Source organism: Chelonia mydas, chromosome 3 (genome assembly GCF_015237465.2).
Source record: "Chelonia mydas isolate rCheMyd1 chromosome 3, rCheMyd1.pri.v2, whole genome shotgun sequence".
Classification (NCBI taxonomy): domain Eukaryota; kingdom Metazoa; phylum Chordata; order Testudines; family Cheloniidae; genus Chelonia; species Chelonia mydas.
The window spans coordinates 129,582,507-129,593,707 of NC_057851.1; the positions used below are offsets into that span (position 1 = coordinate 129,582,507).

Genomic DNA, 11,201 nt, shown 5'->3' on the forward strand with positions numbered 1-11,201 from the left:
ATAATCTGTCTAGTAGTAAATTTTAAAGAAGTGTATCAAACTAAAGCGTAAAATATTGAAGGTATCATGACATTATGGTTAGCCATTACAAAACACTATTTAGAAAGATGTTATACAGGTAGCTGTTTATCTGGGTCTAAAATGTGCTTTTCTCTAAAAACACAATATAAACGTTTATTAACATAGCTTGAAAAACTTACCTAATGCTTTCTAGCTTAAGGACTAAAACTAATAGCAAGAGGGAAAAATACTTGTTTCTTTTTCTCCTCCAAGCCACTCCCTCTGTAATTCAAAGCAATAAACAGCTATCTACTGTACTTACTTGTGACAAACTGACAGTCAACTATCTATTTAACAGATTACAATTTAACTTACTACTCATATTTTATTTTGGTTAGATCTTTTTTCCCTTCTTAGATTCACTCCATCATGGTGTATCTTTCCCAGTGTTGTCTATGGTATCCAGTTCCTTCCTCTCCTTTGTCTACTGCAATGTTGCCCAGACAGCCTGGCTCAGAACCTCCCTCCCCAGCATGTGAGCTAGGGAAAGAGGAACTTAAAACTGGCTTCATTGGGTCATATTCCTGGCTGCTGCATTGTTCTCCCGGCATCCTAGCTGGCCATCTTACTCTCTAGCTCCCGCTGCTATCTTAAGCAAAAGCTTAAGTGGAAATGGGCCTATTTGTGAGGTGGGAAAGATGAGAATTAAAGGAATTTCATGGTGATAGAATAAGTAACTTTGCTGCAGGTACTGGTCTAAATAGCTCTGACTGTCAGCACTGAAATCAATGGCACCAGTAGGTCATGTCTCACTTCAGACAGTAGCAGGGAGAGTTGAGCCATAGTTCTCACTCTGATTTGGTACCATAGGACTCGTGAGATGATTTGTGCGAGGAGTGACGATGACTCGAGTGCTTGAGTAGCCCTTCTTGGATCTTGATTCAAGTTTTTGTTCCTTGTGAGAAGATCCTAGCGAAGGTGACATCTCTTCTCCTCATGTGATCTAGGAGTCTTTGCATCCTTGTAAGCAGATGCAGAGCTTCAGGGGCACTTCTAGTCAGTATACACTCAGCTCTGCCAACTCCTGTATGGGCTAGATCAGGGGCTGGATGCATTGATTGTTCAGTAAAGTAGTCCCTCAAACATACCTACTGTTATTTCTGTGTCCTCTTCTTGAATGACTTGCAGATGCTACATTTCTCTCCTACATGCCCCTCTCCCCAAGAATATGAGGCATCTGATGTAAGCATCGTTCACTCGCGGGCATAACAGCCCTGCAGGAAGGACAATGCTTGAAGGCCAGGGACTTCTGAACTTCAAAGCTAATGCTGGAGGCTTTGATAAAAATATCAAAGGAAGGTCCCATCCAGAATGAAAGAATAATTAAAACTAGTAAGCTATCTACTAACACTACTCTATTTACACTAATATTTACAAGACAGTAAGTGATAAACATGTGAGAGAGAGGACCATGGGCACCAGACACACTGGGAGCTCCAACTCCTAGCCACAGGCAATACAGTCAGAGCATGAATAATTCTGTGGGCAAGTTAATGACAGAAAGGTAAAGGAGGTGTCATTTGATTCATAAAAATCTATAGACTCTTCATTTCAGTGATGTCACCCTATCTATCATGACAAGAAAGATCCGCTACTCTCCCAGCTCCAGGTCCTCCAATTGGTGGAAATTTTGCTAGTGCAATGTCATCAAAAATGGGTAGAATTGGGTATCCTTTGAAAGCCCTTTTTCCCCACAAACACAATGGTACCAAATATGACAAACTTAGAACAATTATGTAAATATATATTCAAGAAAGTGTTTAAAATCAGCTCTCTTTTAATTATACTTTAGCACAAGCATGTCAAAAATGCAGCCATCACAAAATTAAATTGTGGCTCTCAACTGACAGTACCAAGCTATCAGCTAACGCTCATAAAATGAGAGCTAATTCCAACATGATCAGCCTTTAACTCGACACTACACAAGATGCCAGAATGAATCACCTATGTACGAATCCTGCCAATCATAGCAGCTAGCCCCACTGACAGCTCAGTTCATTTAACATTCCTTATGCAGCTGGAACGCAAGAACAAATATATCTGCAGAATTGAATCAAAATGTGTCATGACACTAGAGGTGGGCCTTTAAAGGCCTGTTCAACAGGCTAGCTAAAGTAGTCAAGAGAGTGTTAAACGAGGGAAGATATGAGCAATCAGCAGGTACAAAATCAAGATGTTGAGGACAAAATTAATCAAGAAACAAAGGGCATGCAAAGCAAAAATGCCTGAATTGCCTATGCGCTAATAGTAGGAGCCCACATAACTAACAGAATTGGAATTGCTCATTTATGAACATAAATTTGATTTAACTGGTATTGCTGAAACCTGGTGGGATGATTCAAATAACTGGAATGTTAACATTAATAGTTATAACCGATTTAGGAAGGACTGAGTGGGAAAAGAGGAGAGAGGGAATGGCACTCTACATTAAATATGGCTTTATCTGTCTCCGAGTCACTGATAACTCAGAAGAAAATTATCTTGAATGCTTATGGATCAATAACCGCACAGATAAAGCATAAGATGAACGATCAGACACACAGATCAAACACAATTTGTTGGGGAAAAGTCAACACACCTTTTGTAAAGGAAAATCCTGCCTCACCAATCTACAAGAATTCTTTGAGGACAGTCAACAAACATGTGGACAAAGGTGATACAATGGATATAGTGTAACTGGACTTTCAGAAAGCTTTTGACAAGATCCCTCACTAAAGGCTCTTAAGCAAACTAAGCAGTCATGGGATAAGAGTGAAGGTCCTCTCATGGATCAGTAACTGGATAAAAGATAGGAAACAAAGGGTAGGTGTAAATGGTCAGTTTTCAGAATGGAGAGAGGTAAAATAGTGGTGTTCCCAGGGAACTGTACTGGGACAAGTCCAACTCAATATATTCATAAATGATCTGGAAAAAGGGGTAAACAGTGAGGTAGCAAAATTTGCAGACAGTACAAATTACTCAAGATAGTTAAATCCAAAGCAGACTGCAAAAAGTTACCAAGGGATCTCAGAAAGCTGGGTGACTGGGCAACAAAATGGCAGATGAAATTCAGTGTTGATATATGCAGAGTAAGGCACATTGGAAAACATAATCCCAACTATGCATAAAACGATGGGGTCTAAATTACTGTTACCACTCAAGAAAGATCTTGGAGTCACTGTGGATAGTTCTCTGAAAACATCCACTCAATGTGCATTGGTAGTCAAGGTCAAAAAGCCAACAGAATGTTAGGAACCATTAAGAAAGGGATAAATAAAAAGACAGAAAATATCAATGCCATTACAGAAATCCATGGTACTTTGAATACAGCATGCAGTTCTGGTAGCTCCATCTCAAAAAATATATAGATTAGAATTGGAAAAGGTACAAAGAAGGGCAACAAAAATGATTAAGGGTATGAAACAGCTTCCATATGAGGAGAGATTAAAAAGACTGGGACATTTCAGTTGGGAAAAGAGATAAGTAAGGGGGATGTGATAGAGATCTATAAAAACATGAATGGTGTGAAGAAAATGAATAAGGAAGTGTTATTTACCCCTTCACATAACACAAAGACCAGGCATCACCCAATGAAATTAAAAACCAGCAGGTTTAAAGCTCAGAAAAGAAAGTACTTATTCACACAACACAGTCAACCTGTGGAACTCGCTGCTGGGGGATGTTGTGAAGGCCATGTCACAATCAATAAGCTACTGTCTCTCACTCGCAAGGACAAGTTAACTGCATACTTTGCAAGGGAAATCCTACAGCAGGCAAAAAGCTGCTCGAAGAATTTTGTCATCACACGAAATAACAAAACTGTTACCCCACACTGTTCAGTGGAGTTTCTTCATTAAAAGGCTGACACTAAAATCATCTTGCATCAATGCCCTAGAGAAAGTTGCAACAAAACTCCAGATTTTTGCACAAGACTCTACCCAAGACTTCCACAAGATTCTGTTTTTGTGCCTTCTGCTAGGGATCAGAATCACTGTATAATCCTCAGAAATGTGTCCCTATCACACAAAGCATTAAAAGCCACTGCACTGTCAGGTGTCCACGCCCTTTTAGGATGTGACACTACTGGAAGGCTGGCATGAAAAACCAACTTATCTTAAAAAGAAAAGGAGTACTTGTGGCACCATAGAGACTAACCAATTTATTTGAGCATAAGCTTTCGTGAGCTACAGCTCACTTCCTGATTCAGCCTCCGAAGGCTCTCTCCTTTCCCTGAAGGTGCTCAGAATGGCTGAGACAGTCATAAATGCAATGAAGGCATTCATAACATGCGTTTACCATTTGAAAACCAACCTTACAACACTTGCCGAAATACAATGGTGGATGTTTTCCATGAAACTGACAAACAAAGAAAAAAATTGCCACTGATTAAGGGATGTATTTATACTTGCTATCAAGAAGGCAAATCATCAAGGAATGGAACGGCTCTGGGATGATCAAGCACATCCAAAGCAAGCCTCCCCTATCAGGCATCGATAGGTCTTGGAGAACAGACTGATCACACGAGTTATGTGTGAAATACCACGCGCTCCCAAATCAATCCTACAGCTAATCAAATGCTTGTCTGCAAAGACCAGATGCTTGCCACCTTACAAATTTATGGCCAGCAGCCTGCCCTGAACGAAGATGTATGAGCACGGCGCAAACAATATCAGTGTGACAACATGTCTAGCAGTGGTAGCCAGAGACAATACTGATGACTTTGATGAATAAATGTTTCCAGTCCTACATGTCAAGGTTAACTTCTCCAGGATGACCAAAGATCAATGTCTTTGTCATGTACACAATACATACCTGTGTTGAAGTATAATTTAAAAAGTTGCTTTTTAAACATTTTCGTGAATATATATATCTACGTAATTGTTCTAAGTTTGTCTTGTTTGGTGCTTTGTATTCGTAGGAGAAAAGGCTTTTAAGTGACACTCAACTCAATCCGTTTCCGACAACATTGTATTAGCAAATTTTCCAAAAACCAGAGGACCTGAAGCTGGCAGCAAGTCCACCCACCACAATGCAAAGGGTGACACCACTGAAATTATGATTCTGTAGATTTTTACGAATCAAATGACACCTCCCCTGCCTTTCTATCATTAACTTGCCCATGGAATGAGATTTTACTACATTATGCTCCCAGATACTGTAATAAGAAGGAACTGAAGTGGTGTGATTTCACCCTTTATACCCTCAACTGGAGGCACCAAGAAGCTCATGAAAACTCTCTGACTCAAGTGAACTCAACACACACAAGTACTCAAAGAAGAATTAGGGGTTCTTGCCATGAAATTAGATTCCATCTTACTTCGGAGCACACTGGGCCCTGACAACGTATGTTTGGTGGACAGTCTATAAATCAATATGGAAAGCAACCCTGGACTGGACACATATCTAGCTAAAAGATAGTTGTTTCACGTGAATGGTAAGGAAAAAACATTACCATACAAATGAAAGTGTAGGTTAAAAAAACAAAACAAAAACCATACACACACATTGATACTTAACCATTACATTAAAATAATATCTGAAAACAATCACCTTACCTTTTTCTGATACTGCATATTCATACAAACTGTTTAACTTTGGTAAGACTGGCTTTATAACATGTATCTGAAATTCAAAAGCAGATTTTATGTAATTAATTTAGTTCAACACAAACCAAAAAGTTATCATAGCTATACTTACGGGTTAGAATTTGCTCTCAGTTACACTAGTATAAAACTGGAATAACTTTATTTAATTTAAGAGTTACTCTGAATCAGTACCTTTTGTAATTAATCCTAGGATCTGGTGCATGGTACTTAGTTAGTTTACAGGTTTCTTATTGAATTGCCTTCACTGTCATGCTGTTCTATCATACCAACCACTCGCCCATTAGCAATTGACATTTTCATTCATGATTTAAAACAACTTGTAGATTTTCAGTTCCATAAAATAGCACAATATATTTACTAAAATGTGAAGTTTTAGTTAGCAAGACAAGTGTAGGAGTTATTTCTCTCAGTAAAGGCTATTTGTCGATACATTTCATTTTAGACAGTGAAGAGCAGCAAATGGTTTGACTATGGTGATGGGTAGGACCCTATCAAATTCACAGCCATGAAAAACATGTCACGGGCTATGAAACCAGACCTCCCCTATGAAATCTAGCTATTGGAGGGGCGGGAGATGGGCAGGGCTGGGAGCTCCTACCATCCACCAGGCTCCAGCTGCTAGCCCACCAGACTGGGGAGGGACGGGATTTTCTCTTCCTCTGCATGGCCACTCTCGGGGGGAGATCAGACCCACCTCTGGATACCTCCCCTTACTGCAGGAAGCTCCACGGCTGCTGCTACCTCTGAAGGCTTTCAGCAGCACGGGGGAGATTAGACCCACCCCCATCTCCGGGAATCTCGTCTGGCTGCAGGAAGCTTCACAGCCCAGCTCCAAAGGCAGCACAGAAGTGAGGGTGGCAATCCCACAACCCCCCTTTATCCCCTTTGTGACCCCTCCATAACCTCTTTTTGGGTCAGGACCTCCATGGTTACAACACCATGAAATTTCAGATGTAAATATCTGAAAATGTGAACCTGACCAATTTAAAAACCCTCCGGCCATGAAATTGATCAAAATGAACCATGAATTTGATAGGACCCTAGTGATGGGGTGTACAGACCCCACACTACGGATAAAAGGAGTAGTGAAACAGTACTGTGCCCAGAAGGCCCCACCTCTCAGCAGCTGCCAGGCATGTTCCCTATGGAGGATCTGCTTAAACGGGAAGCTCTGGCAGTCAGCAGCATGGGAGAGTGATGGAGAGACTGGCTGCAAGAAGGCAAATAGAGAGTAGTTGCTGAAGCAGAGCAATATATAGGGGGAAGACTGGGACTGTAAGACATGGCCAGGAGACCGGGGGTCTTACCTTTCCCCCTCTTCTCCCTGACCCGAGGGAACAAGTGGACTCTGGGAGTGAGCTGGAAAGCTCCCCCTGCAGCTGGAGCTCTGAATTACTGAGACCGTGCAAGGAGAAGTCTGGGGCCATGATAAAACAGGGAAGGCTAATCTAGAGTAGCAACCAGAAGGAACTGAGCCACTCCTTGCCTCTCCCCCCTTGAACCCTAAGATGGACCTGCTGGTGAGGGAGGACCTGTGTCCCCTCCACCCCAAACACCTGAGAAATCCCAGAGGACTCAGGGCAGGAGCTGGCAAAGTGTGCCTTGGTCACAAGACTGCCCAGAAGAGTTATCCCAAGACTGAGAGAGACAGTTTGGCTGCAGCCTGACCACTAGGCCTGCGGGCCCCAGAGCGAAGCCCACTACATTATGGAAAAACAAATAATCAGAACGAGACAATACAGGTGATGAGACTGAGCTAGAAGAATGGGAAGGCTGGAAACTAGCAGATAAAATAATATGACTAGACCATGGAGTGGGGGAAGGGAAGTCTTCATGTCACAAAATGAATGAGCAAATACTACCCCACTTTGAAATGAAATAGGGCTAAAGTCAATAGGAGTCTTTTCATTGAGTCCAATGGAAATCAGGCCCATAGTGACTTTCATCCAAGGACCTTTTAGTGGTTTAAAGTGGCATATTAGTCTTGCAAAAAGAAAAGGAGTACTTGTGGCACCTCAGAGACTAACCAATTTTTTGAGCATAAGCTTTCGTGAGCTACAGCTGTAGCTCACGAAAGCTTATGCTCAAATAAATTGGTTAGTCTCTAAGGTGCCACAAGTACTCCTTTTCTCTTTGCGAATACAGACTAAGACAGCTGCTACTCTGAAACCTGTATTAGTCTCACTTTTCAGATGTGAAACTGAATGCAATAACGAAAGCTGATTTTCATCTTCAGCTAAGTGACTTACCCACAGTCTTTCAGCAAATTGAAACTTAGGTCTCCCAACTGCAATCCCCTGCTCTACCCACTAGATTGACTGTTGTCTCAAAGAAATTGAGAGTGGATTTCTAACGCCAAAAAAATTCAATCACACTAACTTATAAAAGCTTCATGTTAAACGTTTTGCATGTGAAAGCCAAAAACTCTAAAGCAAAAAGCTTATAAAGCTGTAACAGGCTATTTAAACATGCTTGTTAAAGCAAGATTACTAGTTTGTGATATTTGGACAAAATGTGTGATCGACAATACTGTTCACCATGTGCACATAAAATCAAAAATACTCGACATGTTAAAACAAACGAAGTACACTTACCTGATTTCCTTCCAGAGTCTCCATTATTAAAATGTAATTTTCCCAAAATTGCAAAAGTTTGTCATTCTTCTCCACAGACCACCAGAAAAGACTTGGTTCTAATTGAAAATATTAAATTGTTTAAATTACAAAGATATTTCTGCTCCTATCCTTCAAGCAAAAAGTGATAAAATGTCATCTCCAGCATGAGTTATTATCACCAAGAAGTGATAACACAGCACTTGATCCTACAGTCTTGTCACGTACACAACTCCTACTGAAATCAACAGTTTTGCCTCAATAAGGGCTGAAAAAAATCTAACTTTGTAATCTACTGAATTTTAACAGCAATTTCCCATGTGACTGAAGTGAAAATATATGAACATGCACATATTTTTCTGATAAACCCATTTAAGACTAGATAGAAAAATGTGACAGTGCTAATCACCTGTCAGCATTTGCTATCCTTTCCAGATCTCATCACTTGTTTTTCCAATAATAGTAACTCACATTTTGTTACCTGCTGTATAAATGGTAAACTGACATGAAAGTGACACTTCTCGGAATCTGCTTGAGAAATTGAGTGTTTTATCACTTTGTGGGGATGTTGGATTGCAGATTATTTTTTAATTAATATTTTGCACTCACTTAAGTAACTTGCCCACAATCACACAGGAAGGCCAAGAAAACAGAACCATGTTATACTCATGCCATGTGCTTTTAATGACAGTGCAACAATCTTTAGAGTTTCATATATTCTGAGACATTAAATATTTGAAAGTGTAAAGGGAGAATCTTGCTCCTACCTCTTGAACACCAAGCCCTAAATTATGCCTCTCTGAGTGGGTGCGGCATAAGCAGGGCCAGCAACCCTTCCCCATGCCATTTCAAGCCAGCCCTCGATGGCCAGGCTTCCATCACTGGGGAATAGAAGGGGGAACCAGTTGGTACAATTGCCAACCCTAGCAGCGCTACAGTGCATGTTTCAAGTTGCACTCTTCCCAGTGATCCCCCAGACTTCTGAGTTAAGTCTTCCATAATAGTTCACAAGACTGACTAGTCATCATGTGAAGAGTGTGGGCATAGAAAGTATTCTGCAAAATGAAGATCGCTTGAGAGGCTACAAAGTGGGTCAAAATTTGGAATGCACTTTTGTCCACTGTCTACCTCCAGCTTTACTTAAGCCTCAGTCAGAAGTTCATTAGAAAGGTGCTTAGTTTCCTTGGCTATTTAGGCAGGGCCCAGGGCTTGTTGGTGCTGATTTTTACCAAGTCTGAAATGAGGTTGTAACATGGTGGACTCCATGAACTGTTTGTTTCCGTAGTTTATGGTTAACACATGCTTCTGAGCCATGTAACTGCAGAGTTTCAACTCAGCTCATAAGTAGTTGTAACAAATGCCAGGGTGTAAGCACATCCTAACACCATTTTTGTGCGTGTACCAGTTAACCAAATTTGCCTATCTTCCTACCTCCCAATGCCCAGTACAAGAGGACAGAAATACAATTATCTCCCCGACACCAACAACTCTGCAGGGTACCTATGAAACAACTATCATCTCGGTACCCAAGCACTAGCAGAACAGCCTGGCTGTGCAGATCGCCCCACAATGCAGCAAGGCACACACGGCCGTGCAGGGTGGCAGGCCGAGGCCCGGCTAAGCTGTGCGAGTCGCTGCTGTGTGGATGAGCCGCGCGGGGTTAGCTAGGGCAGTCGGGTGGGGCTATGTACCGTCTCCACTGTCCGGGGGGCAGGTGCAGTCCGTGCGCAGCTGATCGGACACCTCCACCGCTCGCTTCAGCAGGTAGCGGGCTCGTTTCCGGCACAGCCCGTCCCCGTCGGTGAGTCCCTTCTGCACCACTCGCCAGAAGCCCCCGCAGAGCCGGGCGTCCCGAGCCGGGCCCTCCCCGCCACCATCCCCCTCCAGGCCAGGGAACAGCAGGTCCGCCAGGGCGGTCAGGGCCAGCAGGGTCCGGCTCACCCGGAGGGCGGCAGCGCCCCCCTCCGCCCCGCGGCCCGGCGGCAGCAGCAGCCCCTCCCAGACCCGCCCCAGGGCGGCGCGGTTCCTGCTCAGCGCCGGCAGCAGCCGCCCGGCCACCAGCGCTGCCGCCACCTCCTCCCCGGCGTCGCGCCCGCCCGCCCGCACCAGCGCCAGCGCCGCGTCCACCGCCCGCTCCAGCAGGGCCGGCTCCTGCAGCTCGGGGGCCACGGCCACCAGCGCCTCCACCGCCGCCTCGGCGCCCAGCCCGGCCCCCGGCGGCTCGGCCCGCAGCGCCGCCAGCGCCTCCCCGGCCAGCCGCGCTGCCAGCGGGGCCCCGCCGAGCCGGGCGCAGAGCCGCAGCGCCCCGCAGGCGGCTCTCACCAGGCGGCGCCGCTCCGGGTCGTCCGCTCCCCCGCCGCCGCCGCGCAGCAGGGGCCAGCAGCGCCCCAGCGCCACCTCCCCGGCCGCCCGCCGCAGCGCCTCCCCCCCGGCCCCGCCGGCCTCCAGCCACTGCAGCAGGAAGCGGAGGGTCTCCACGCGCTCCACGGAGAGCGGGGCGGGCCCATCGCCGCCGCACACCGCCCGCAGCAGCGCGCAGGGGTCCGGGCTGCGCGCGAGGCCCAGCAGCGCGTCCGCCAGCACCAGCTCCATGGGGGGGTGGGGGGGGCTCCGCGAGGGGAAGGGGGCGCGCGCGAGAGTTAGACCGGCCGCGCGACCCAGCGGTCGCTGCCCCGCCCCTTTTCCCCCAGCAGCCTGTGCGCTACCGTGGGGCGCCTAATGGTCTCCGAAGGCGGGGAGTGTCCCCCCCAGTGTGGGAAGAGCCGAGGTGGAACCCCAGCTTCACAGCCCCTCTCGTAGGCCAAGCCTGGGCCCTTCCCTTTGCTGCAGGCCATGTACTTGTTACTGCGGTGATGGCTGCCTGTCTGGTCTGGCGGTTCTGCTCTGATCGCGGTAACGTGGGTGACTTCGCCAGTAGTCAGTTGATGTTAACCCAAACTGGAGA

The 11,201-nt window shown here is 45.2% G+C and overlaps 1 protein-coding gene across 7 annotated transcripts in view; it reads right to left on the reverse strand.

Annotated features, from left to right (window-relative positions):
• TARBP1 (TAR (HIV-1) RNA binding protein 1) overlaps positions 1–10,880 on the reverse strand; it is a 97,797-nt gene extending 86,917 nt beyond the window's left edge. For 2 of the 7 annotated variants that reach the window (XM_037895264.2, XM_037895263.2), the window contains exons 1-3: positions 9,949–10,872; positions 8,240–8,337; positions 5,595–5,661 (exon numbers count right to left, since the gene is read on the reverse strand). In XM_037895264.2, the coding sequence (XP_037751192.1) occupies positions 5,595–5,661; positions 8,240–8,337; positions 9,949–10,849 (1,066 nt within the window). In that variant the 5' untranslated portion in view covers positions 10,850–10,872. Of the gene's footprint in view, positions 1–5,594; positions 5,662–8,239; positions 8,338–9,948 lie in introns of all 7 variants that reach the window. The other 5 variants (XM_043543310.1, XM_037895266.2, XR_005224798.2 and 2 more) reach the window with 4 other exon arrangements.
• Positions 10,881–11,201: the final 321 nt, after the last annotated feature.